The 23,692-nt window shown below is 53.2% G+C and overlaps 12 protein-coding genes across 12 annotated transcripts; 4 read left to right on the top strand and 8 right to left on the bottom strand.

The window, feature by feature from the left end:
• Positions 1-135: 135 nt before the first annotated feature.
• On the bottom strand, positions 136-1,177 carry AYO20_09698 (hypothetical protein; the record flags this gene model as incomplete). The annotated part of the gene is made up of 2 exons (XM_022647967.1): positions 136-581; positions 742-1,177. The coding sequence occupies 2 exons, from the start codon at positions 1,175-1,177 to the stop codon at positions 136-138; spliced, it is 882 nt and encodes a 293-aa protein (XP_022496112.1).
• A 1,111-nt stretch (positions 1,178-2,288) lies between these two features.
• On the top strand, positions 2,289-2,960 carry AYO20_09697 (hypothetical protein; the record flags this gene model as incomplete). The annotated part of the gene is made up of 2 exons (XM_022647966.1): positions 2,289-2,761; positions 2,819-2,960. 2 exons carry the CDS (start codon positions 2,289-2,291, stop codon positions 2,958-2,960), a joined length of 615 nt encoding a protein of 204 aa, XP_022496111.1.
• A 636-nt stretch (positions 2,961-3,596) lies between these two features.
• On the bottom strand, positions 3,597-4,745 carry AYO20_09696 (hypothetical protein; the record flags this gene model as incomplete). Its single annotated transcript, XM_022647965.1, has 1 exon — positions 3,597-4,745. The coding sequence occupies one exon, from the start codon at positions 4,743-4,745 to the stop codon at positions 3,597-3,599; it is 1,149 nt and encodes a 382-aa protein (XP_022496110.1).
• A 1,247-nt stretch (positions 4,746-5,992) lies between these two features.
• On the top strand, positions 5,993-6,601 carry AYO20_09695 (hypothetical protein; the record flags this gene model as incomplete). The annotated part of the gene is made up of 1 exon (XM_022647964.1): positions 5,993-6,601. The coding sequence occupies one exon, from the start codon at positions 5,993-5,995 to the stop codon at positions 6,599-6,601; it is 609 nt and encodes a 202-aa protein (XP_022496109.1).
• Positions 6,602-6,983: 382 nt separating this feature from the next.
• AYO20_09694 (hypothetical protein) lies at positions 6,984-8,582 on the top strand (the record flags this gene model as incomplete). Its single annotated transcript, XM_022647963.1, has 4 exons — positions 6,984-7,015; positions 7,063-7,094; positions 7,155-7,222; positions 7,275-8,582. The coding sequence occupies 4 exons, from the start codon at positions 6,984-6,986 to the stop codon at positions 8,580-8,582; spliced, it is 1,440 nt and encodes a 479-aa protein (XP_022496108.1).
• A 533-nt stretch (positions 8,583-9,115) lies between these two features.
• AYO20_09693 (hypothetical protein) lies at positions 9,116-9,826 on the bottom strand (the record flags this gene model as incomplete). The annotated part of the gene is made up of 1 exon (XM_022647962.1): positions 9,116-9,826. The coding sequence occupies one exon, from the start codon at positions 9,824-9,826 to the stop codon at positions 9,116-9,118; it is 711 nt and encodes a 236-aa protein (XP_022496107.1).
• A 748-nt stretch (positions 9,827-10,574) lies between these two features.
• AYO20_09692 (hypothetical protein) lies at positions 10,575-12,389 on the bottom strand (the record flags this gene model as incomplete). Its single annotated transcript, XM_022647961.1, has 1 exon — positions 10,575-12,389. The coding sequence occupies one exon, from the start codon at positions 12,387-12,389 to the stop codon at positions 10,575-10,577; it is 1,815 nt and encodes a 604-aa protein (XP_022496106.1).
• Positions 12,390-13,279: 890 nt separating this feature from the next.
• Positions 13,280-15,427, bottom strand: AYO20_09691 (hypothetical protein; the record flags this gene model as incomplete). The annotated part of the gene is made up of 5 exons (XM_022647960.1): positions 13,280-13,824; positions 14,294-14,329; positions 14,389-14,832; positions 14,904-15,027; positions 15,137-15,427. The coding sequence occupies 5 exons, from the start codon at positions 15,425-15,427 to the stop codon at positions 13,280-13,282; spliced, it is 1,440 nt and encodes a 479-aa protein (XP_022496105.1).
• A 418-nt stretch (positions 15,428-15,845) lies between these two features.
• On the top strand, positions 15,846-17,528 carry AYO20_09690 (TBC domain-containing protein C4G8.04; the record flags this gene model as incomplete). The annotated part of the gene is made up of 4 exons (XM_022647959.1): positions 15,846-16,034; positions 16,092-16,349; positions 16,433-16,543; positions 16,602-17,528. 4 exons carry the CDS (start codon positions 15,846-15,848, stop codon positions 17,526-17,528), a joined length of 1,485 nt encoding a protein of 494 aa, XP_022496104.1.
• A 210-nt stretch (positions 17,529-17,738) lies between these two features.
• On the bottom strand, positions 17,739-18,815 carry AYO20_09689 (hypothetical protein; the record flags this gene model as incomplete). Its single annotated transcript, XM_022647958.1, has 1 exon — positions 17,739-18,815. One exon carries the CDS (start codon positions 18,813-18,815, stop codon positions 17,739-17,741), a length of 1,077 nt encoding a protein of 358 aa, XP_022496103.1.
• A 1,124-nt stretch (positions 18,816-19,939) lies between these two features.
• Positions 19,940-21,983, bottom strand: AYO20_09688 (hypothetical protein; the record flags this gene model as incomplete). The annotated part of the gene is made up of 5 exons (XM_022647957.1): positions 19,940-20,080; positions 20,137-20,552; positions 20,615-21,116; positions 21,182-21,525; positions 21,593-21,983. The coding sequence occupies 5 exons, from the start codon at positions 21,981-21,983 to the stop codon at positions 19,940-19,942; spliced, it is 1,794 nt and encodes a 597-aa protein (XP_022496102.1).
• Positions 21,984-22,591: 608 nt separating this feature from the next.
• Positions 22,592-23,689, bottom strand: AYO20_09687 (hypothetical protein; the record flags this gene model as incomplete). Its single annotated transcript, XM_022647956.1, has 1 exon — positions 22,592-23,689. The coding sequence occupies one exon, from the start codon at positions 23,687-23,689 to the stop codon at positions 22,592-22,594; it is 1,098 nt and encodes a 365-aa protein (XP_022496101.1).
• Between the last annotated feature and the right edge of the window lie 3 nt (positions 23,690-23,692).

Raw genomic sequence — 23,692 nt, 5'->3', positions numbered from 1 at the left:
CTGTTTTTTGGGGGGGGGGGGGGGGAGAGGAAGGGGGGTTAAGAGGTCATTGACTAGCAAGGGACAAAAAAGAAGAACAGGAATCTTGTGATATAGATGGGGTTTGTGATAGATTCTGTACGTCCATTGAGGATTTCATGACCTTTTTTTCCTTTCGCTTTTCCGTTCAGGGGCAGAAAGGGGTAGAGGTTTGAGGTTTGAGAGGGCGGGATATTTGGTATCTGGTATTTGGCATATGCATGCTGATAAGAGGATGTGATGGGTAGTGTGAAGGTGAGTAAAAGGGGGGGGGGGGGGAAAGAAGGCAAAGCTTACACTGGCAATCGACACAATATGCCCCTTGCGCTGGGCCATCATTCGCGGCAATAGCAGGCGGATCAGCGTAAAGTGACTGAGCAGATTCACGCGGAAGATCTTCTCGAGCCACGCCTCGTCCGTGTCGAGGATCGTGTGCGCCCGTGCGATGCCCGCGTTGTTGATGAGCACCGTCGGCGTGGTTCCCCGGGAGCAAATGAGTTCCACGGCCTCGGTGATGGAGGACGGAGAGGTCAGGTCGGCCTGGTAGTAGGACAGCCGGGGAGCTATATCACGAAAGGGGTTGTCGAGGGTCAGTAGGGGGCCAGAGACGGGGGGGATACTGTGACGTGTAGAGATAGGGGTTTTTTTATAGCTCTGCTCTGCCTGCTCCAGAGCTAGAATACCTTGAGAAGGGTGGGTGGGTTGGTGGGTTGGTATACTTACTGTCCTTCAAGTCGTCCGGCAAGTCCTGCACATCCAGCACGACTATGTTGGCCTGTGTCTGCGCGGCGAACATCTTGACCATCTCCCTCCCGAAACCGGAACACCCGCCCGTGATTAGGATGGTCTCTTTGCCCGGCGCCTGAAAATTCCACGCGTCACCCTGCTTACGAAGGTGCCAGTAATTCAGAGCCAAGCGGCTGAGGAACCGGTTCGCGTGCACGGCCAGCCCGAGCGCGAAGAGGAATTTCAGTGACCGGAGCGGCGGCGTCGCCCGGAGTTGGACACTGTTGGGGAGTCCCCAAGGGAGTTGGAAGGGGAGAAGTGTCACGGACATGGTCGGTGGCGGCCAGGGCAGATTCTGGACAAGTGATGGGTTGCGCTCGAGGTAGAAGAGTAGTGCCCCCGTGAGAAGGGGGTTTAAGAGGGTTTCGACCATGACGGTCCGGGGTGAAGGAATCGTGGAGAGAGTCGATTGGACTGCCATCCTCTCCTTTTGCTCGTTCCTCCCTTTCCTCTTTTTTCTGTTAGGGGGTTTGGATGAGCCGTGGTGATTCAGGCTCCGTCACTCTGTGGCGACCTGGAAATTCTCCCTTCTGGTTGGTATCTGGTCTGGTCGGGTCGGGTCGGCTTCTGAAAACCCTTCTGACAATCCTGGTTTTCCGGTCTGTTCTAGCGAGAATGCGTGCGCGGCAGGGTCATCGGTGGCTGTTCATGATGTTCTGGCCATGTTTTGCTTGGGTCGTGGATGTGCCCTGGTCATAGAGATTGGATGGATGAGCACGGAATGAGGCGGCAGTTCCAAGTGGTTCGCTTAAGCTTTGGCTGGCAAGGCTGCCTGCTTGCTAGATACTTGGTTTCCAGCGCCCGAATTCTGACTCGTTAGATGCGAGTCCCTGAGGGGCGCTTGAGGGGGAAGGAGCTAAAGTACGAGGAGGCTCTTGGAGGCTCTTGGAGGCTCTAGTTCGCGAATCACTCGTACTAAGTGCCTCGTTCTCAGGTAAGAAATCGTAGATCACCTTGATCGGGCAAGTGTGACGAGAGAGCTAGCCACTAATTACCGACAACAGAAGACCGTGTTGCCGTCTAGTCATCCACGCTAGTCCTGATTAGTAGGGATACGTCGGGGAATGGACGACCGGGCGCCTATGCACACATGGTTACCCAGGTTAGACAGACGTCTTGGTCTACCCCCCCCTCGTTCCTTTTGGCGTGTGGCGTTGTTCCAATGATCTGCAGGCCAAAAGTCGTTGTGAGGGACCGAAAGTCACCAGGTGGTCGGCTCTGTGGCTTGGGCAGCACTCAAGATGTTACCTGGAACGAGTGATGCTTAATCAAAAGTTGTCCTGCAAGCTTGACTCGAGTCCGAAAATGGCAATTCGAGAGCTGTGCCAGGTGAGGCTCGACCTTAGACGTAGAAGAATATAAGTAGTCCGATAGCACCCTTCCCCTCGTAAGAAGGCAGGACAATTGTCTCTCTCAGAGGTATTCCATCTCGCTGTCTTGCGGGCACGTATCTTCTGAAACCACTCCACCAATCGCTCGCAAATATGGATCCAAGTCCATCCTTCTCAACAGATGTTAGCGTCTTCCACACCAACGAACCAGAGTTGCCACTCCACAAGCCGTCTGGGAAGAGCCAGAAACGTCGACCAAGCTCCTCATGCCCAGAGGAAGGTCCAACAGGTGTGAAGAGGCCAAAGCTATCACACACCGGCTGCACAGAACCTGCCGAAAGGGCTGTTCCATCGTCAAGGGCAAGCACAACAGTCCACACTGGACGCGTCACACATGATTCCACGAAAGACCCTCTACTCGATAGTGAGCACGTGGATATCCCTCGTCAAAGGAGGTCCGGAAATGATACTGTCGATTACGTGACAGAAGATACTTCCCTGATGGCCGAAGAAGAGGTGGATCATCAACATATGCTTCCCCAGAATACGGGCTCAGCAGCGGGCACCGAGGATCTCAACCAAGATTGGGATCTTGCCCAGATTGGAACCTTTGTGGACGAGGAGGCGTATGCTTGCAGTTGATCCGCGCCTTTCTGGCAGATTCCGCTAACTATACGTTGCAGGATCACCGAAGCTCTTCTCACAGCTCCAGAGGAAGTCCTGGATGATGTGGCATCCAGGTTGGAGGGGATATTGAGGGCTGCTGATGCGGTTCTCTCAGATCTTAGACCAGCCCTCGACACCGGCGGACGTGGTGATATATGACTCGGGTTCGCACCAATCCTTGAGGTGTCATGCTGCTTCAGGCCGCGGTCATTTCCAGGAAATCTCGTGTTGTCCGTCGTTTCGGTGTTGTGAACTGTGGCGCTGGGGGTTTCAGAGGCCAACACATCGACAAGGACCGATGGTCCGAGAGGTCAACACAGATACTAGACCTAATCCCAGTGGATTTTTTTTGGTGACACAGCGTATCATGCTTCTGAATTCTCAGTGACAGTTTAGCGTACGACGCTGCCGTGCTTAGATCATGGATCAGAACCATCGACGCTCAATGTTATAGGGCCAACACGGCACTGCTGTGTTCTGGTCTGTCAGTGCGCACCAAACACCAGCATAATGAACACAGAGATCCGGAAATGAAGCGTGGGCCGACACTCGAGAATTTTGTCCTTCTTGCAGGCGGCAGGAATTCATAATCATTCAGCAAAATGTGGTATCTAGTGTCCTAAAGAAATGAAAGACGCCTCCCTGGAGAAGGTCAGCGTGCAAGAAAAAGACATATTACCTGTCGCAGGTATCCGCATACTCCTTCTCGACATGTATAACTTCCTCCATGATATGCGCCCGCGTAGATCATGTCACCTCATGCTTGCTTGCTCGTCATCTCATTGTCGCATATACTCATCTGAAGGGTCGCTCATATGTTCCATCATCGTTGCCAACTGCGCTGGCGGGTGGGCTGCGGAAATGGCTCATGTCTCCGCTCCCGGTTCTCCGGAGGGCTTGTCGCATTGTTTCAACGTTGATTTCGTTTCCAGCGGCCAGTGGTGAGCTCTGTCCTGGGAGCGGGCTCCCAGCACCCCTCGGGGCTCGGTTGGGAGATGTCTCAAGGCCCTTTACGGAGGCGGTCACACTTGTGGGTGGAGATGTTCCAAATGCCGCCGAGGACGTGGGCGATCGAATAGGGGATGGGGAGCGAGCTGGAGCGAGGGACGGGTGTCCCGATAGATGAGTCGAGTCTCGGCGCGGATCTCCCAGCTCCTGCTCGCCGTGAACAACATCAGCGAAGGAGATGAAACTCAGGCGCCGCACATCGGTGGAATCCAAGGAGCCATAATTCGACCCAGTATCCGTGTCTTGACGATGCGCCGCAGACGGAGGAAACTCGTCCTGTACCGAAGAAGCAAGAGAATGATCGGCTCCAAGACCGGAGATCGTCACGGCAGCAGGTTGATGTGTTACATGAGTAACGATCTCCACCGTGTCGGGGTCCAGCTTTTCGTTGGTGATAGCCTCTGCAGATGCGTCCAGAGCGGGCGCAATGTGATTTTCCATGAGCACATGGGAAGGCAAGTGTGGGGACGTCTCAGGAAGAGCGATTTCCTCCTGGACATTTCGCTCAAAGATCATGGAAGATGCAGGAGAGTGCGGTCTCGGAGACGAGTTGCTCACTCCGTACCCCGGCGAGCCCGGGATACCATATGGATGAGCCACAGAGCCTCTGTGCGGCGATACCGAACCACTGGTCGAGTCCACAGACCTAATGGGCGACGTCGGATTCAATCCAGCGGAGGCGCTGGCAGTGGAGGAAGAGGGTTTTGTAACAACGGCAGCTTTCCCCTTTCCATGATGTTTGTCTTCTTCCGGCTTCTTTCCCAACTTCCAGAAATCCCTCTTCCGCGGTTTAGTCGCAGTTTCCTCAACTGTCGGCGCAGGATTCTGCGCTCCGGAGGGTAGAGCAGAGGAATCTCTCAACAAAGGAGCGGCCGAATCCCTTGACTCGGTACTGGCACTGACTTTGTCGTTGACGGATGGTTCTTTGGACGACATGATGACCGATCGTTATGTTGTGGTTAAGTGATGCGAATATTTAGTGGTCCAAATTGGGGACTGTCCCAGACTGCCAGGTCAAGATAAAGAGAATAGGCCGTCAACAGATGTGACATGCGTTTAGACAGAGCGCCGGAGGCACAACATATTGTAAACAAGGAACCAGAGAGTAACTCTTAAATATAGTATTCAAATGTGAGCTGAGTCCGGGGAGTCGTAAACCACTTGCGCCAGGTCACGCAGTTGCGGCACGGAGACTTATGAGTGAAGGATGGGAGTGTAACCGGCGCTGGAGAGAGAGGATATACAGAGTGGGATGCAGATTGACCTGATGTACTGAAAGTGGTTTTCCGGACAACAGGCAGGAAGAGTTTCGGAGTATTACAAAGGGTGCCCTGTGCAACGAAAGTATGTGTGGTGGTGGTGCGGGTGGGAGAGGAGGTGAGGGTGAGGATGGCAGTCGATTTGCTTTTGTTATTGAGAATAGGAAACCTGGGAGGAGACCGGCAAGTACGTAGTTGGTATGCACTACTCCCAGGGTTGGGATGCAAGTGTTCCTTGGATAAAAAGGTTAGCACAATTGGTCCATGTCTCGGAGGATGGGGAGGGCACATCACTGGCACATCTGGAAAGCTCATGATGATTTGTGTCCAATTGGGCTCGAAAGCCTCGAACATCACCGGCGTGCTTCGCCTAGAGCAACCCAGAAAAGCCCAATAAAGCCCTGTGGGAGCCACCCAAGTGCCCACCAGACAGGCCCCCTCAGGCATTTAGGCTCCCGCTTTTGGCACCAGCTGTAGTTTCAGGGACACCGGCACCAGCCAGGGGACGCAGGACTCGCATCACCAGCACTGCCCAGTGTCTTGTGACAAGTGGAACAACCCGATGAGCTAATACGAGTCTGCCAAGCCACCATTGGTGGCTGCACTGGCTCGACTTTGACTGCGCGCGAGCTGCTGATCTTTGACGCCTTGTTTCGTCCCGACGCACAGCACAATCAATTGTGCTGTCATCTCGACTAGCCAGGAGGGTTTCGAGGTCTGGGGACGTGCAGCGCAATATCCCTACAGTGCCCGAAGAACAATTGCGCTGTTTAGGGTGTGCTTGAGCGACGGTAGTCCCGAGTTGTCAACCAAAATTCTCATCAACACCATCGAGACCAGGCTTTGGGGACATCAGCTAGAAGGCTGTGAATGTCTTATCTGTTCAGACGTCTGCAAACGCACAGAGCAACTCCCCTGGTCAATATGCGCTCGATGACCCTTTCTCCAATGCCATCGAACGCATCTTCGCGATTCTACAAGCTCTGCGCCCAGATCCTCCGACCCTCTTTCCGCCGACATCAATCTTCCTACAGACGAACAAGATCCAGGCTCAATATCAAGCCAGATCCGGACTTCCTACCCTCCAAGACAGAGCTGCACGACCACATCATCTACAACCCTCCCCCAAGCATGCCAAATGTCTACCATACGCCCAACATCTTCCTGCCCAAGAATGACCGCAGAAAAGTGCTTCCAGATCCTGAAACCCAGCAAATACATTTACAATCAGCTCAGCAGCTGCCAGCCATCCCGGGGCAAACGGAGAAACGATACCACCTCTCGGAGAAGGACCTGGAAGAGATGAGGGAATTGAGGCGGACAGATCCCACGCAATGGAGCGTCAGTCGGCTATCTAAAAAGTTTGATTGTTCACCGGTCTTCACACACCTGGTCGTCGAAGGGTTAGCTCCAGAAAAGGGCAAAGAGCAGAAAATGGTGACGGATATTGTCAAGTCGAACTGGGGCAAGAAAAGAAGAGAGGCACGCGAGGATCGACAGATCAGAAAGGAACGCTGGTATAGAGATGCCTAAAGCAATGTATAGATATGAAGGAATAGCAGGACCTGCGTGCAGAGGTTTTTGCTTTCTCTACCTGTGAATTAATAGTTACGGCTGTTAAGGGGTCCCAGTCTTGTACAGTTTTCAGCCAGTTTTGCAATGCGGAGATCTCCAAAACCTATCAATCACACTCTAAACTACGTGACTGTATCCCGCGCAGGCAAAAGGGCCTTCAGCCTGTCAACACATGCTCCACACGATTTGCGCAGGTCGTCCCTCTTCGACACATCTCCAGAGATTTTTCAAGACTGCATCTTTGCTGGGCACCGCCGCTCGACCTCGCTACCCGCTTAAACGTGCACTGAGACTTCCATCCCATACTCGAGATTACTACGGCCACATATCTGACGACAAGATGGCACCACAGCTAGAGCCTTATTTCAAGAAGTAGGGCGCAAGACCTAGACATTTGACAACGTGCTAACAAGTTTCAGGGTGGATGAGCTTGCCGATTCCTTCATCGATCGTGGGGACCCTTTGTTAACCTCAGTGACGACCGCGGGGTACTGACCATCACTTTCAACAGGACTGCGAAAAGCCGTGGCAATCCCTTCCGTGTCGGCAGACGAGGAGAGAAGAAAGGATGTCGTCCGAGTAGGTGATCACAGGAAGCAGCACTGCTGGAATGTGGCTGAAAGAGCAATAGATGGGTCAATTCCTGGCCTCCGAACTGGAATCCCTAGGTGCAGAGGTTCAACAACGCCCGCTCGGAAAACAACCCGGCAAGGAACATCTCGACCTTCCTCCAGTCATCATTGCCCGCTATGGGAATGACAAGAACAAGCGGACCATCTTGGTCTACGGACACTATGATGTACAACCCGCCCTTATCGAAGACGGATGGGCTACAAAGCCCTTCGAGTTGACCATCGACGACAAGGGACGCATGTACGGGCGGGGCAGCACTGACGACAAGGGACCCGTGTTGGGCTGGTTGAACGCTATCGAAGCCCACCAGAAGGCCGGCGTCGACTTCCCCGTCAATCTGCTGTGCTGTTTCGAGGGAATGGAAGAGTACGGCTCAGAAGGTCTGGACGACTTCATCAACGCCGAAGCCAAGAAGTTCTTCAAAGATGCCGACGCCGTCTGTATCTCTGACAACTACTGGCTCGGAACGGAGAAGCCCTGTCTCACCTACGGTTTGCGCGGATGCAACTACTATTCCATCTCCATCTCCGGTCCAGGACAGGACCTCCACTCAGGAGTGTTCGGAGGCACTGCTCAGGAGCCAATGACTGATTTGACGCTCATTCTCAGCAAACTCGTCGATAACCGCGGAAAGATCCTCATTCCTGGCATCAACGAAATGGTCGCCCCACTCACCGAGGAAGAGAAAGCTCTCTACGGACCTATCGCCTACACCATGGACAACCTATACGAATCTCTAGGTTCCGAAACGGCCATCTTCTCCGATAAGGAAAACACCCTGATGGCCCGCTGGCGATACCCTTCACTCTCCATCCACGGCGTCGAAGGTGCCTTCTCGGCTCCTGGAGCGAAGACGGTGATCCCGGCAAAGGTCATTGGCAAGTTCTCCATCCGCACCGTGCCAGACATGGAGTCCTCCAAGGTCAACGAACTCGTCTTCAAGTACATCCGCGACGAATTCGCCAAACTCAACTCGAAAAACACTCTGGATGTGTACTGCCAACACGACGGGAAATGGTGGGTCGCCTCTCCCAAGCACTGGAACTTCACCGCCGCCGCCAAAGCCGTCAAAGAAGTCTTTGGCGTGGAGCCCGACATGACGAGGGAAGGAGGGTCGATTCCCGTGACCATCACGTTCGAGCAGGCCACGGGGAAGAACGTCCTGTTGTTGCCGATGGGCAGTTCCACGGACGCGGCGCACAGTATCAACGAGAAGCTAGATCGGAGGAACTACATCGAGGGGACGAAGCTTCTTGGGGCATATCTGCACTATGTGGCGGAGGAGCCCATGGTAGAGGCCAAGTAATGCGGGTTTCTTTGAGACGGACGAGACATCTGAGGGTGCCGAGGCGGAAATACAAGAGTGTGCTCGGTTCATACTTCTAAGTCGTCATCAAGCCTATCATAGGTACTTGAAAAGGCCGAGAATACCTGCCTAGGTATGTAGGTAGTGAACAGACATAGGAGAAAGCGGACGGATTTGACCTGTCAATTTCCTATTGATAAGACCCGAGCCAGCCCTGATTGATCAGATTGTGGCACAGGATTGAATCGTGCTCAGAAGCATTAAGCCACCCTACCATCATCCCATCATCCCACCATCCCACCTTGGGCATCCCGCTACGTGTACCGAGCCAACGCCAATCTCACTCGTGTTTTTTCGCTTCGATATACAAAAGGCCCTCACGGTCCGAAGCTTCGGTTCGTGTGTGTAGCAAACACATCGTCCGTCTGCGATGGGCCTCATTTTCGTCGTGATAGAATACGTAGGTCTGGAGACGAAACCTACCTCCTCCGCCGCCACAGGTTATGCCACCAGTCGAGCAGGTTCTGTGGTTGTCAAGCCGTCGGCGCATCCGTCAGGGGCACGTATCGGACACCCATGTCCTTTTTCTTTGTGACGTTGCCGTCCTTGTCCTTGTCCACGACCCAGATCCACTGGGAACCCCAGCCGTCGACGTCCTCGACGGGGATGAACATCCGCCCGGGCGTGTTCAGCTGGTCGATCAGGGACTGGTGCAGTTCGCTCGCGGCGGCGCCGACGTGGATGGCGTCGTAGGGCCCGCCCTCGGGGTGTCCCTTGCGGCCGTCGCCCGTGACGAGCTCGACGCGGCCGGACTCGAGCAGGGCGCGGCCCTCCTGGCTCCGCCGCATGTTCTCCCGCGACATGTCCACCAGGCCCTTGATGTGGTCGATGCCCACGACCTTGCCGTCCCCCTTGCCGTCGGCCCCGCACACGAGGTTCGCCAGCACGTGCGTCAGGTACCCGCTCCCCGAGCCGATGTCCAGCACCTTGGCGCCCCGGTTCTCCGGCATGAAGGGTAGGAGCGATTCGCAGGCCGCGGCGTGCATGTGCGGCGCCGAGATGGTCGCCGAGTACCCGATCGGCTGCGGCGAGTCCTCGTACGCGGCCTGCGGAGACGACGGGCAGTAGTGTGCGCGGTCGACCGACTTCATGGCGTCGCGCACCCGCGGCGCCGTGATGATGCCCGCGTTGAAGAGGTTCTGGATGAGCTCGGCGTTGGTGCGCCCGGAGCAGCGCCACGCCATCTTGGCCGCTCGAGGAGGACGATGTGAGATGAAGAGGAACGAGGTTCGCCGGAGAGAGATGCTAGAAAAGTCCGGGATTCGGACCAGGACTGCGAGAATCAGGATCGCGGTGCCTGCACAGAGGAAGAGAGTAGAGCCAAGGCGCATGCAGGTATACCGGAGACACAAAAAACCCAGAAGCCGATGAACCAACCCAGTCAAGGTGGTCGAAGTTGGGTTGATTTTTGGGAAGAGAAAAGGGTACCACAGATTACAAAAGTCGTCGTCACTTCAAACTTGCCTGCAAGGAAATGAAGTTTGCTTGGGGAATTAAATGGATTGCAAAAAGACTTGTGTCGAGAGGCAAAACAAAACAAACGTAAAGATGATGGTGGTGGTGGTGGTAGTGGTGATGGGCTTGGGGGAAATCGCCTGACCAAAGCCGTGAAATCGTATGACGTTGATCTGTCCGCGGGGCGGCACCTCGACCGAATTCTGGAGTGTGGGGCGCACGCAGCACAGCGCAGCCTTGCCTTTGGGCAGCTAGTCAGCCAGACTCTGGGTATCACCCCAGGGAAATACGAGTAGTAACTTGTGTAGCTCCTAGGAGAGTGGCATGAACGCTTTCACTTGGACTGGCCACATTATATCTACCTGGGACTCGTTCCTCTTGGTCCCTCCCAAAAGAGCCGGATGGCTGAGTTGAACAGCCATGGCCCGATATTCTCCTTGATCTACATACACCCCTTGCTCGCAAACGTCCTCCTATCTATACCTTCACGTCCTCTGCGGCTTTCAATGCCCGTTCTACCTTGCCCTCGAGTTCTGCGGGCGATTCCAACCCGACACTCAACCGAACAAGATCCGCCTCCACTCCCCACTGTGCTGTCCAGTCCAGTTCCGTATAGTGCGCCAGGATCGTATAGGGACATGCAAGGGTGAAGTTTGTGCCCAAGCTCGGACCCTTCTGAACTTCGAGAGCGTCAAAGAACGCGACCGCTTGCTTGGGGTCTTTGAAGGTCACAGAGAGCAAGCCGCCGTAGCCACCATTCGGCGTACGACAGGCCTCGTAGTTGGGCCGGCTGGGGCTGCATTTCGGATAGTAGACTTGCTTGACCAAGGGGCTATTCTGCAGGATTGTCGTGATCGCCTCGGCATTCGCGTTCATGCGCTCGCTTCTGGAGATGAAGTCCCGCGAGTTGCGTTCCATGAAGACGGCGTCTTCGGCCCAATAATTGTCCTCGTACTCGCGGGACATGGTTTGTTTGAGTTCAGCATACAACTTGCTCTGGGGATTCAGCACGGCACTGCCGCCCATGACATTACTGTCACCGCTAAACAGCTTCGTCAGGCTGCTAACCACGACGTCTGCTCGGCTGAGGACATCAATGTTGGTGAAATTGCCCACGGTCTCGTCGACCACCACCGCGAAATCATACGTGTCCGCCAACGCGCGAATGCGTTGGAGATCGGGCGAGTTGAGGAGCGGATTGCTCGGGAATTCGGTGAACAGGGCCAGGAACCGCTCACCGGATTTGAGACGCCGCTCCAGGTCGTCCAGACAGGCTGAACTTCCAAGGCCATAGAAGAGGCACCCCGGTCCCCACTTCTCTAGAATTTTGAGGGTGTCAATGTAAGGGAATCCAAAGCAAATACTTTTCTTGGGTGGTTGCCCCTTTGCCTCTGCGTGGGCCAGAAGAATTCGGTGCGTGTTGAATATCGATGACATCCCACAAGGGTAGAGGTAGACGTCGTCTTGTGAGAGCCCAACTTGTCTGCTGTTACAGTCGTTAGGAGATCCGGCCAACGCTTGATCCAGCTCTCCGTCGTCTATCAGACACCCACTGATCCTGCGACGAATCGCTAGTTTAGCTTGCTGGGCGAGTTTGACGCTGAGATTGCGACCGAATCGCTCCTCTACGAATTGAGGAAAGTCCTTGTCTTCGCTGTCGTTTGCTACCCCATTCACGACTGGCTCGATAGGGCTGGTGCTGTCATTCGTCACTCCATTTCGAGATGCGGGTCTTTGGTATCGCCGAGGACCTTTGGTAAACAGTACGTCGTCTGTTTTCGACTTTGTTCGTGCAGTCTCGGGTTGGAGTAGACCTTCCTTTAAGGCTTTCAGACAGAACTCCCCGCGGCGGCTGGATATCCCGTCTCCAGAGTGTTGCCACACCTGCTTCGCCACGCTAAAGTAGTCACTGGGAAAGAAAATACATGCGAGTCCAGAGAAGACGGTCTCGTGGCTTCTGTGTTTGTCAACGACCGGTTCCAATTGTAAGATTCGAACGGAACCCGTATCCAGGCCCTCGACCTTGTCGTAGAAGAACTTCTGGCATCTTTTCGCGGTGGCGAGAGTCGGGAAGAGCATGACACTCTCCCCAGGTCTGCCATAAAGCTTCAAGATCTCTCGTTGGAGCTCTTGGATAGTCAGATGAATGAAGAACCTGGGATAGCCCGTCTCCATTTTCGACACCACCCAATCCTGTCCTTCTTCGTAACCCACTGTGGCCGCCCATGACGGCAGAGAGACACTGACGGCATGGGCAGTGTTGGGCACTGGCTGCCCGACCGCTGCGAGCATGACGGAGTTTGAAACGCTGTTTTCGTTTGTAAAGGCTTTTGTATCCAAGCCGGGGTGGAGGCAATTGGATTAGGAGTCACTCGGGGGTTACAGAGATTTTTCTTTCCGACCTCGGAGGTCTTATAATTAGTTTCCTTTTCGAGCGATTGGCGACAAGAGAGGTCGAAGCAAGCCGTATGTAGGGTGATGCACAGATCTGATGCTTCTGGTGGGCACAGTGAATGTCACAGGTCTTATAAAATCTATTCCCAGAAGAATATGTTTATTTCCAAGGTTGAGATGCCGGTAGAATGTTTCGCAATGTAGAAAACACTGACAGGCCGAAAGCACTCTAAAAGAAAGCGGCAACAAAACTTAATCCAGAATAAACATTTGGGGTCTTGGCACTTCAAACAATATGCTTATGTTTTACTGCACGCTTAGTGGGCAAGTTGTCGACTTCTAGGGTCCCCCATAACCTTCAAGGACTAGTTTTTAAGCATCTACGGGCCTCTGGACCAGTTCTTGCCCTTCCCTCGACCGCTCAGCCTGGACAACGTCCTTGTCAGTCACGTGCGAACGCTCCTCGGCATCGCTCAGGCTGGAAGAAGCAACAGCTCACGGTTGGAAACGGAAATGGATTCTGGTGAGGCCAAGATTCGCTGCTGAGTATATTGGTATGTAGCGGCTACAGACCTCTCTCCTCTGCGATCTACTCATCCCTTGGTAATTCACATATTCGTCATGCAAGATTAGGCGCCTCAGAAGGTAGAAGGCCAGTCGCCAAAGAGCCTGTGTGCTCATATATACACCAGCAGCACTTGCTACTGTACAGCGCAAGCCCGGAATCTGGCGGTCTGTCCATGTTACAGACCCTTTGTGACTCGAGCCCGTGCCACATTGAATCCTCCTCATGCTCTCTCACTTGGGGCCGATGATTTCTTTGAGGCTGGCACATCATCACCCCAGAACTTTTTCCAGCTTGGCCAACAATTCGGTATATCATAGGATGGTCCGTACGGGAGAAAGGCTGAGGAGTCGACACTTGGAGAATCCTCGTACGCACGTAATCCATGGATGTTTCGATTTTTGAACAGCCATTTTCCCTCGTGATAAATATACACATCTTCGTAGACCAGCTGCATGGTGATCCACCGTGAATTCGGGTCCACTGAATGAGTACAGATGCAATATACCGTGCCGGTCGCTTGGTCGCCGTCAAGATTGATGATATGTTGGCCAACAAAATGGAAACTTGGGCCAAAGGTCTTCAATGCTTTGGTGAACAATTCTCGCAGCGAGGTTATGTTCTTGTTTTTCGACTTGTCTTCTGCATCCAATATAGGAAGATTGACAGGCTCGTTGCTCTCCAAAAACATACCCACGAGCGCATCAATGTTGCGGCTGTCGACGGCCAAGGCATATCGTGCTCCGAGGCTCCGGATTTCCTCGTGGTCTGTACTCTGATTTCGCATTGTTGCTGCTTAACGAGTCCAGGATGAGCAGAGAACATACACTGTGTTTTCTAGAATATTCGTCTGACTGAAGGACTGGGGTGAGTTTGAAATTGACATGGCGCGAGGCTATATGAGATCTTGCATGAGCCCCGTTAGAACCACGTCGTATAAAACGACATATCGACTTTCGCCATTTATACGTCTAGACTTTTACGAGGGACATTTTGACAATTGGGTAGTCTCACGACTCGTGATCTGATTTAATGTGTAATTTTTGTACCTACCCATCGCTTCAGATAGGGAGGTTTCTGCGAACCCATAGGTCCATCATCCAATTTACAAAGCGCCGCCCTCCCAGCTTAATTTTTCATCAGAAGATAACAATGGTGTTTGGGGGACTACCTACTCCACCACGGATATGCAATGGAGCACTCGTAAAGAAAAAGCTCCATCGCTGTTGCCGTTTACATTCCTCTGCCAGCTTTTCCAGGTCAAAAAACTCGCCTGCGTGATATTAGCATCATGACTCGTTCTCGAACATGGTGATGGACGTTCAATCTTACCGATGGGCATCCCCCATCCTCCCAGCATGATTTCATGAAGGATATGTCCCTCCAAGCCTTGCTTGGGCGCTGTGTTGGGCGGACATTTCTCCCACCCCGCCGCGTCACCGGCACACGCAGTGATCCCGCTGCTCCATAACCATTGTGCCATCTCCCTCGAAGTCTCGACACCAACCCAGACGCTGGGATGTTCGTCGACCCAAGCTTTCTGTTCGGCCTCGCTCAGCGCCTTGTAGCCGACCCAAAGACCGGACCGAACCAGCAAGATGTCACCTTGGCGCAGTTCTGTGCCTTGAGCGGCCGCACATGCTTTGAGCTCGGCCACGGAAATCGAATAGTTTGCCTTCTGACCGATGAGCTCGTAGTTGTTGCCTTGGGAACGTGCGTATGAGTAGTAATCTAGGAGAACTCCTCGCCCGGCAATTGATCCGTTCTGGACCCATGCTAGAAGATAGCATCAGTCGAGGCAGGCCTGACATATCCCCGCGGATGTTCAGTCGTTATGGCAGACTTACAGTGTATCCCGATCAGTGACGGGTCCGGATTCGCACCGGAGATGGCATCAAAATCGGCATTGTTATAGAACTTCCGCTGTTTCATGTACCCTACGTGTCGGAATCCATCCCACTGTGCACCGACCTGTTATAGTCCCGAGGGTAAGCTTCCCTGTGCATCTCATCTCTTGTCAAACCATTGGTGTGATGCTTCCATACGCCCAAATATCGAAATGAGCAAGAAATGTACATACCTGAGTGTTGAACTCAACGACATCATCGTGTATCGGACCCTCTGGTCGAATGATCAATGTCTGCTTCAGGCCTTTGCGTCCTGCTCCAGGCTTTGCAAGCACGTCGAGAGGTGGATCCAACGACAGGCGGATGCCAGTCTTGACCTCCGACTGAATGGCTGCCAAGGTGTTTTCTGGGGTCAACATGTTCAGAGCACCAATTTGATCATCTTCTCCATATAGACCCCAAGCAGAGTACGCGGGATCTCCAGATCGATGAGGCAGTGACTCAAATGGTGGTCTTGACGGCATGTTAACTGGCTCTGCAAAGTTTGAAAATTGATAAACAAATTCTGTCACACCTGGTACGCTTGCACTATATATGCAGAATCCGATCCGACGATTCTTGCAACGACCCGACTCACCAATGTTATTAGGCAACTGTGCCAGCATTTTTTATATACCCTGGGAAAGTCGCATATGCACTGGATCCTCGAGGGTGTCGTGGCCCACGAGTCGACTGTTCCCCAGATGTGAAGCGGGGATGTTCTAAGCCATAGAGCATGTCTGGGGTGTGGACCCGCAATGAACCCGCAAACAGGGATCCAGTACATATACCGAGCTACTTGCTATAAGCGCGTTGTATTGCATTTGTTGCTGGTTCATACTATACCCAACTCTCTGTGTCCCTTGAGCCTTCAAACCAAGTTGGTGAACCGCTTAGTACACGATGTTGATGCAATCTTCCTTTTCGGGGGCATACAGCCTTACGAGTATCGCCATTTCGGCAGTGATATTTGCAGCTGCTTTGTACCTACTGAGCATGCTTTCTGCACACGCATCAATTGATCATCTGCCAGTCCTCGGCGAGAAAGGACAGACCACGTTCTACAAAACTCTCGAGAATGCCTATTTCAATGTATGGGAACCTCACCCATGTTGCAGAGCTCACATCCGATACTGATTGTCTGGCCAGATCAAAAACCTGCACCGTCTCCCGTTTCGACGGCACGACATTGTCTGGATCCCTCCCCGATTCATTAGTGAAGTGAGCTCGCTACCTGAGTCAAAGGTCAGCGTTGCTCGGGACTCGATGACCCGGTTCCACGGAAAATACACGGGGTTGGGTATTATGGACTTTCATTTTGTCGATGTCATCCGTATTCATGTCACCCGGAATCTGGCCAAGTATATCGGAGCCATGGAAATCGCAGTTGCCGAGTGCTTCGACTCGGTTTTTGGTCACTGTAAAGGTGATTGCATGACCCCCCCCCCCCCCCCCCACCAAAAGTAAATGACGAGATACGAGACCGATAGGACTCTCCAGACTGGGAAGAAGTTACTCTCCATGCACGGCTCCTGCAAGTCGTGGGGCGGCTCACAGCAAGAATGTTTGTGCCAGAACAGCTGTCCAAGAATCCGGTTTGGGTGTGTCGTTGATCTTTGGCCTCTTGTATAGGACACACTTGAACTGACAATATACTAGGTGAATCTGATGATTGACTACACTATGATCTCAATGCAAGCAGTCGAAGAGCTCCATGGTTGGCCGATCTGGACCCATCCGGTGGTTTCCAGGTGTCTGCCCAAATGCCGGCAGATTGTCGACATGAGAGCTCAGGCCCGCGATCTCCTCCGACCCGTGCTAGAAGATCGTCGTCGACTCATGGAGAGTGATCCGACTGATACCATGCCAGCTGACACTCTGACCTGGACAATCAAGGAGAAAGGCCCTGGTGGCTGGGACCCAGACTATCAAGCCCGTATCCAGATTCTGATTGCTGTGGGCTCCATACATACAACCACCAATGCACTGGTCAACACAATACTGGACATCATCAATAACCCCGGTGTGGCCGACGAGCTGCGTACTGAATACACCGACGTCCTGGCCGCCAATGATGGCAAGATGAACAAGATTGCTCTCAACAATTTGATCAAATTCGACTCGGTCATGAGAGAGTCACAGCGCTTGAATCCATCCCATGCCATCGCCATCGGCCGGGTCGCGACGTTAGATCTCAAGCTCTCAGGCGGCCAGGTCGTGCCGAGTGGTGTTCATTTCCTCTTCTCGTCCGCAGCAGCAAACAGAGACCCGGCATACTACAGTGATCCCAATCAATTTGACCCTTGGCGATTTGTGAAATTAAGGCAAGCCGAGAAGGATAGGTCGAATGAAGGGAAATGGCAGTTTGTGGCCACAAGTCCCAATTCCCTCGGCTTTGGTCACGGAACCCATGCTTGTCCCGGACGTTTTTTTGCATCAAATGAAATGCGTCTGATTCTGGGAAATCTGCTGTTGCGCTACGACTTCAAGTTCCCACCTGGGAAAACCCGTCCTGAGAGCTTGTATGGGGAGACGACCATTTCGCCCAATCCCAGCACGAAGGTGTTGATCAAGGCGCGCGTATAGCCCGACGGACATGGTCCTTACGGCTTGAGATGGAAGTATGTGTGGAAGAAGTCCATCCAACCGACCATCCATAACCGTAGCACTTTTCTCGATCCAACTACGACGCTATCTTATTCAAAGGCTTTGGTTTTTGAAGCGACACCACCCAGTGGAGCTTGCCTAGGCAGATGTTTTCTTGGGATAATTCATGCAATCGAAAGATTGTTCCGGCTATGTCATTGTCGGTGTGGTTACCGTGTCTTTGACTCTTACGACATACTTCCTCGCGCTAATCTTACCGTCTTGGAGTTTCTTTAGTGCATCTTGAATGCCCGCGAGCCCACCCTGGACCATCTCGAATGGATGGGGCACAAGCCACCCTTCTCGTAGACCTCTTGATGCCAGCTGGAACCAGACCTCTCCAAAGTCTTGGTCAGAGTTGAACACCACGCCGACGGAGGTGAAACTGACGTTGAAGATTGACCGAGTCTTTTCGTTGGCCGATTCGGTTGGTATCACAGTTGTCAGATTCCCGCCAGACGCCATCACTGCAAGAATATTGTCACGTGTTGACTTGGATTGGTCGGCCACTGCATCCAAAGCAAACTTGAGCTCTTTACCCGCCAACGCGGTTTTGAGATCCCTGATCAGATCTGGCGTGGATTGGCGGTAGTCGATCGCGACGTCGCCCTTGTCCGACTGTAGAAATTTTTCTACCAGAGGCAGGCCATTCCCAGCGACCGTAATGATGGGGTGGATGCCGGCGTAGCGTGCGAGTTGAATTGCATACGCACCGACCGCACTCGCGCCACCATAGATCAGTATTCCTCCTTCCGGGAGCTTGTCGGGATGAGCTCGAGCAACCCAAGGCTCGGGAAGGCCAAGCCGAACAAACAAAGCCACCGCCGCCGTCATGTATGACAGGGGAATCGTTGCGGCACGCTCAAAGTCGAGAACTGCGGGGATGTGAAATGTCGCATGTTCTGGAGCTATGGCATAGTCTGCATACGCACCGCCCCCAGGTCGGCGCATATCGTGGTAGGCTGCAACACGATCTCCAGGCTTGAACTTGATGACGGCCGATCCGACTTTTCGAACGACGCCCGCGATATCGTCGCCTTGGTTGGTTCCGTCGAACGATGGGAAGAATTGCGGCACTTTCCAGTCTTTGGGGTTCATCCCAGCTGCAAAGACCTCGATCAAAACCTCGTTACCGTCCGGCTGCGGGAGGTCAGTTCGATGGATTGAGACCTTTCCCGTGCTGTGGACGAGAGCCTCCAACATCGTCTCGGGTACGTTCTTGGACATTATGGCCAAAAGCGATGAAGATCCAACTTGGGCACGGTGATTGAGTCTGTGAGCTTTGTTCCGGTTTCTTCACTCTTCACACCAGGCCGGGTTACTGCCTCTAACTAGGTGAGGCGACGGGCGCCGTCCGAGGATCGTTCGGTACATGGAATTGGCTATATCGGTATTCGAGGGAATGTAATACTCCTCGACTATTCATCGGGGCGGGTTAAGCCGGCTTGTTGGCCCGTATAGTGCAGACGCACAGCCGAAGGTGGGAATCGAGTCGTTATCCTCGACCAGGCGATCAGGTCGAACCAAGGGCTTCCCCGTACCCACCACTACATATATTGCCTATAGCAAACTATTCTCCGCCCGGCTCTCTTCTCAAAGCATTGAAGTCGAAGCTCTGATTCATTCACATGGCTCTTCCAACCAGTTTCCCACCTGGCGAGATTGACATCATCGCGACGGTCCATCCTGAATCGTCCAAATCAGACGAGGTAAGAAGAGCGGAGGAGTTTTACTCGGGCTCGCATTCACAGAGACCGATCAACTGATGACCTGACACTCCGCAGCTGATCGCAGCCATTGACGAGCTCGTCAAGGCAGTCAAGACCCAGGAACCCAATGTCCTGGTGTATTATGCAGTCAAGTCACAGTCGACAGATGGACTCGTGGAAATAACCTTTGTTGAAAAGTGACACCCCCCCCCACCCCCCACCCCCTTTGGACTGTCCTCGCCTTCGCAACCAAGCTGACTGAATTACTCAGATATCTGAACGAGGAAACTCTCAAGGCACATATGCTCAGCGACCACTATCAAAAGTTTTCTCGCATTTCGGCTGGCCTACTAGCGAAGGATAAACCTCATAGAGTCATTATCGGGACCAGTGTTGGACACGTGGCTCCAGGGGGGGAATCTCGTTGACTGCGCGAAGATTGTTCTGAAACGCAATCTCCTGGTGTCGAGAGAAGTGACAAGCAATACTTGGTCTTATGAGGCTCTGATGCATAGCTTTGGCTCTTTCTAGGCCTGAAAACCATGGCGAATTCCATCGCTTAAAAATACATGTGACATCCGTGCATTTGAAAATAGCATCATGTGTACATACTGATCACGCAAGGATAATGAACCGTGGCCCTCAACTTATCTGAGGGTCACTCTCCTTGGGACACTCGTTCTCAATGACGACTGCTTTTACCTCCTCCAGATGATCCGAGGAAGAGGCAATCTCTTCCTGTTTCAGGTGCTGCGGTGTCTTGCCGGTCAAGTGAGCCGAGAGCTAGTCAAAATCGTTAGCACGTCTGAACATTGTTCACAAGATACAAAGGAACTTACGTCTCGGATGAAAAGAGACATGAGAAATGCTGACACGGAGAAGGCGATTCCAGAGTACCAGATATATTTGAAGGCTGCGAGGTAGGCGTCACGCAAGGCCGCTGATGCAATCTGGACAATCTCAGTGGTGACGCCAGATATGTCCGTTATCTCGACACCTGGTGTGGCCCCCGTGAGGACACCCATAAATTCGGCCAGGGATGTCTCTGGAAGGCCGGCCTGTAGTGCAGCTGGAACAACTCGAGCAGGGATCAGAGTGGCGGCTTTACTGGACAAAATGGACGAGAAGACCGAGATCCCCGCTGCTCCGCCAATACTGCGCATGAACCCAACGGTGCCGATGGCAAGGCCGATGAGCTCGTCTGGTGCCGTCAGAGTGATCAAAGGAAGTGTATACGCATCAACGATACCCGTCCCTGCCGCCGATGCTTGTTCAGTATTGGGACATCAACGAAAGATCGGGCTGAGAAGAGCTTACCGAAACCTGCAAAACACGTGAATCCATACACCATGCGCTTTGAAGAGCCATCCACGAGAGCCAGGAGGGGCACAAACAGGGCAGTGGCAAATGCTCCAGAGGCCAAGATGGGTGTAGTGCCAATGCGACGAGCAACAGGCTTGAGCAGGAAAAGACTAGACACTCCACCGACCCACGTTCCTGCTCCGAGAGGAATTCCATCGATCCCAGTCTGCCGGGCATCGTTTCCAAAGACCAGAACCAAGAATTGTGGAAAGAGTGCCTGGAAGCCGTAGAAGAAGAGGCCACCACTCAAAAAGGTCACGATACAGATCAGGCTGAAGGTGCGGAATCGTGCGAACAGGAATGGATGGAGAAGGGGATTCTTGGTTCCGTAAGCTTCCCAGACTCCGAGGGCAATGCAGACCACCACGCCCGCGATGAAAGGACCTAGGAATCGACCACTGGAAGGAGAGTATTGCGAGACATTGATGATCCCCACGAGCATCAAAGTGGGACCAGCCTGTGAGGAATATGAGTATTTTACCGCCAAGGGACTTTGAGAAGACTGGACCGTAGGGAACTCACAATGATTCCAAGGGCGCCGACATAATCAAACGTGCGGATAATGTTGCGTCTGGACTGGTGCGCAGCTAGCAGGGGCTTGGCTGGATAGTAGGAGAAAAAGACGGCGACCAAGCCGACGATATTTGTCGCCAGTTGCAGCCAGTAAATGCTCCTCCAGCCGGGACCGGTATGTGTGGCAAACTCGTGTCCGAAGAGAGAGCCGCATATGGACCAGACCCCGACCGTGAGGTTGGCAAACCCGATAGCGATTCCGCGAGCCCTGGTTGGGACCAGTTCAGCGATTCCAGCAAAGCCAGTGAGAGCTCCAGCCTGATTCAAACCGAGCATGACATTGGCGGCGATGACTGATGGGCACGGTTAGCTGGTTCGAGCTAATGAACACCCTCACTTTGGGTGGAAAACGTGGCTTACCTTGCCCAATGGTTTGTGCGGTGATTCCCAGTATGGCGGATATGATGGCCAGGACGGTCGTGCTGACGGCAACCCATCTCCGGCCGACCAGATCCGAGACGGTGCTAACCAGCAAAAGTCCGACAGCAGCTGCGACGGTCCACCCAGAAGCTATCCATGCAAATCCGGGATCGGGTCCGAGGTCTTGATTGATGATGGTAATGATGGGTGCCAGCATCATATACGGACCCAACGACACGCAGTACACATAGCAGAGTGCCCCAATGGCAATGTAGCGTCGGGTCCAGCTCTTCGCTGCAAACCCATCTTCTCCTTCGACTTCTTCATGCTCGTGCAGCTGTTGTTCTTTACTGTTGTCGTGGACGATCGTGGACTGCTCGGTGATGCCCATGATTACCGGTGGGAAGGCGCATAGAAGGGGACACGGGAAAGATCGTCGTGGTTTAATAATTACTTGAACCTTTCGGCTGGGTCGTAATGGACGAATGTTTTGCTCAGTAGACCGAGCATTGCTTTCTGGGGCATGGAGTTGCGAATGAATAAACAACCCCGCAACTGGGGCTGAAGCGAAAGCATGAGAGTAATTCCGGGGAAACAGATAAATCAAGGAAGGGACTTGTTCCGGGGAAACGGTGGGGAAACGGATATATCAAGGAAGAGACTTGACACCAAAGCTCTGCTAGTGTTCTCGATCGAGACCCTCGAGCACACCCTGGCTGGCCACATGGCTGGTGGCGGCTTGGGAGCCTCAAAGAATATAAACGAGTCGCAGCCAACGACCAGGGACTCGAGTCCTAGATATCTAGCCAATAATAAGTCACGGGCCTATGCTCCACCTGAATTGCTCAGTAAGGTAACCGAATGCGGATGAAAAGGGCCTGGAATCATGTACACCACATCCGGAGTATACCACTGAACATGCTTTTCAATGAGTCTGGCAGTAAAGAGCTGCAACAGCAGACCACGCTGCACGTATGAGTCGCCCGTAGCAAATAGATACTACCGTTTACTTTCTAAAAGCTCCAATGTGGAATGATCCGCGACAGCGGCAAAATGGCGCAGACTGACCGCCCTCACTCTCTCTCGTGTCTGCATTTCCGGTGGAGTAAAAGCCCAGAGAAAACCGTGTAGTTGATGACATCTATAATCATCCCAGACATCGTCAATGGTGAGACATGGTCCGCCTGCAGAATGAAGAGCCTTGAGATAGCTTGCAAGAAGTCGACGTTCAGACTGGCGTCTCTCTTCAATGTCGAGTGACCCGGTGAGAAAATAAGCAACATCGTGCATCGAGGCGCCCATTTGCACGTTCTGGAAGTCGAGAAATGCGACGTCGCCCCGTGGAGTCTTGAAAGTATTGCCCACGTGAGGATCACCATGGATTGCACACTGGGGCCCTGAGAGATCCCAGAGAGCCTGAAACGCCCGCTTCATCCGTTGCAAGTCCTTCATATGTTCTGGAAATTCGGGCAAGGCGTTCTCTCCAGTGAGATAGCCATACCACACCCGGTCAGTCAGCAAAACTTTCATCACGTCGCGTAGGACATCGGCCGTCTCCAGCCACGCGGTTTCCGGACTCTTGAGTGCCCAGGTAGTCCCGTGCAGGCGTGCAAGCTGCTCAAGGCCAGATTTCACTTGAGTCACTGTATAGGGCTCGGTGACCTCGCCAAAGACACACTTGTTGGCCGCGAGGTCTTGGAGCACGACGATGCCTTGTCCTTGGGTCGTATTTGTGGCAGCAAAGTATGCCTCGGGGAGGATCATATCCAGTTCATGTGCGAGACGGGCAAAGAAATCCGCTTCCCGGACATAGGCTTTTCGTGTGCCCCAAGAATGGAGATCGGCTGTGAATCCTCCTTTGACACATATCGAAGCTGGCAGATGGTCGGTATGCTCAATGTCGTCGTCGTATTCTAAATCAAGTATTACTTTGGTTGCTGTTCCGACGATGGTGTCCCGGGGAGTACATGACTTGATGTGAGGATTCAGCTTGTCTTGAATCCATTCGAGAGTGATTTCATCCACTGTGGCGGGGAGTGGTGTCTGGCACTCGAGTTCGGCTGGACACTGTCTTCCTCCTGCACGGATAGACCCCATTTC

The sequence above is a fragment of the Fonsecaea nubica genome (assembly GCF_001646965.1).
Source record: "Fonsecaea nubica strain CBS 269.64 chromosome Unknown Scaff92, whole genome shotgun sequence".
Lineage (NCBI taxonomy): Eukaryota > Fungi > Ascomycota > Eurotiomycetes > Chaetothyriales > Herpotrichiellaceae > Fonsecaea > Fonsecaea nubica.
This window is presented reverse-complemented; position numbering and strand designations above follow the sequence as displayed.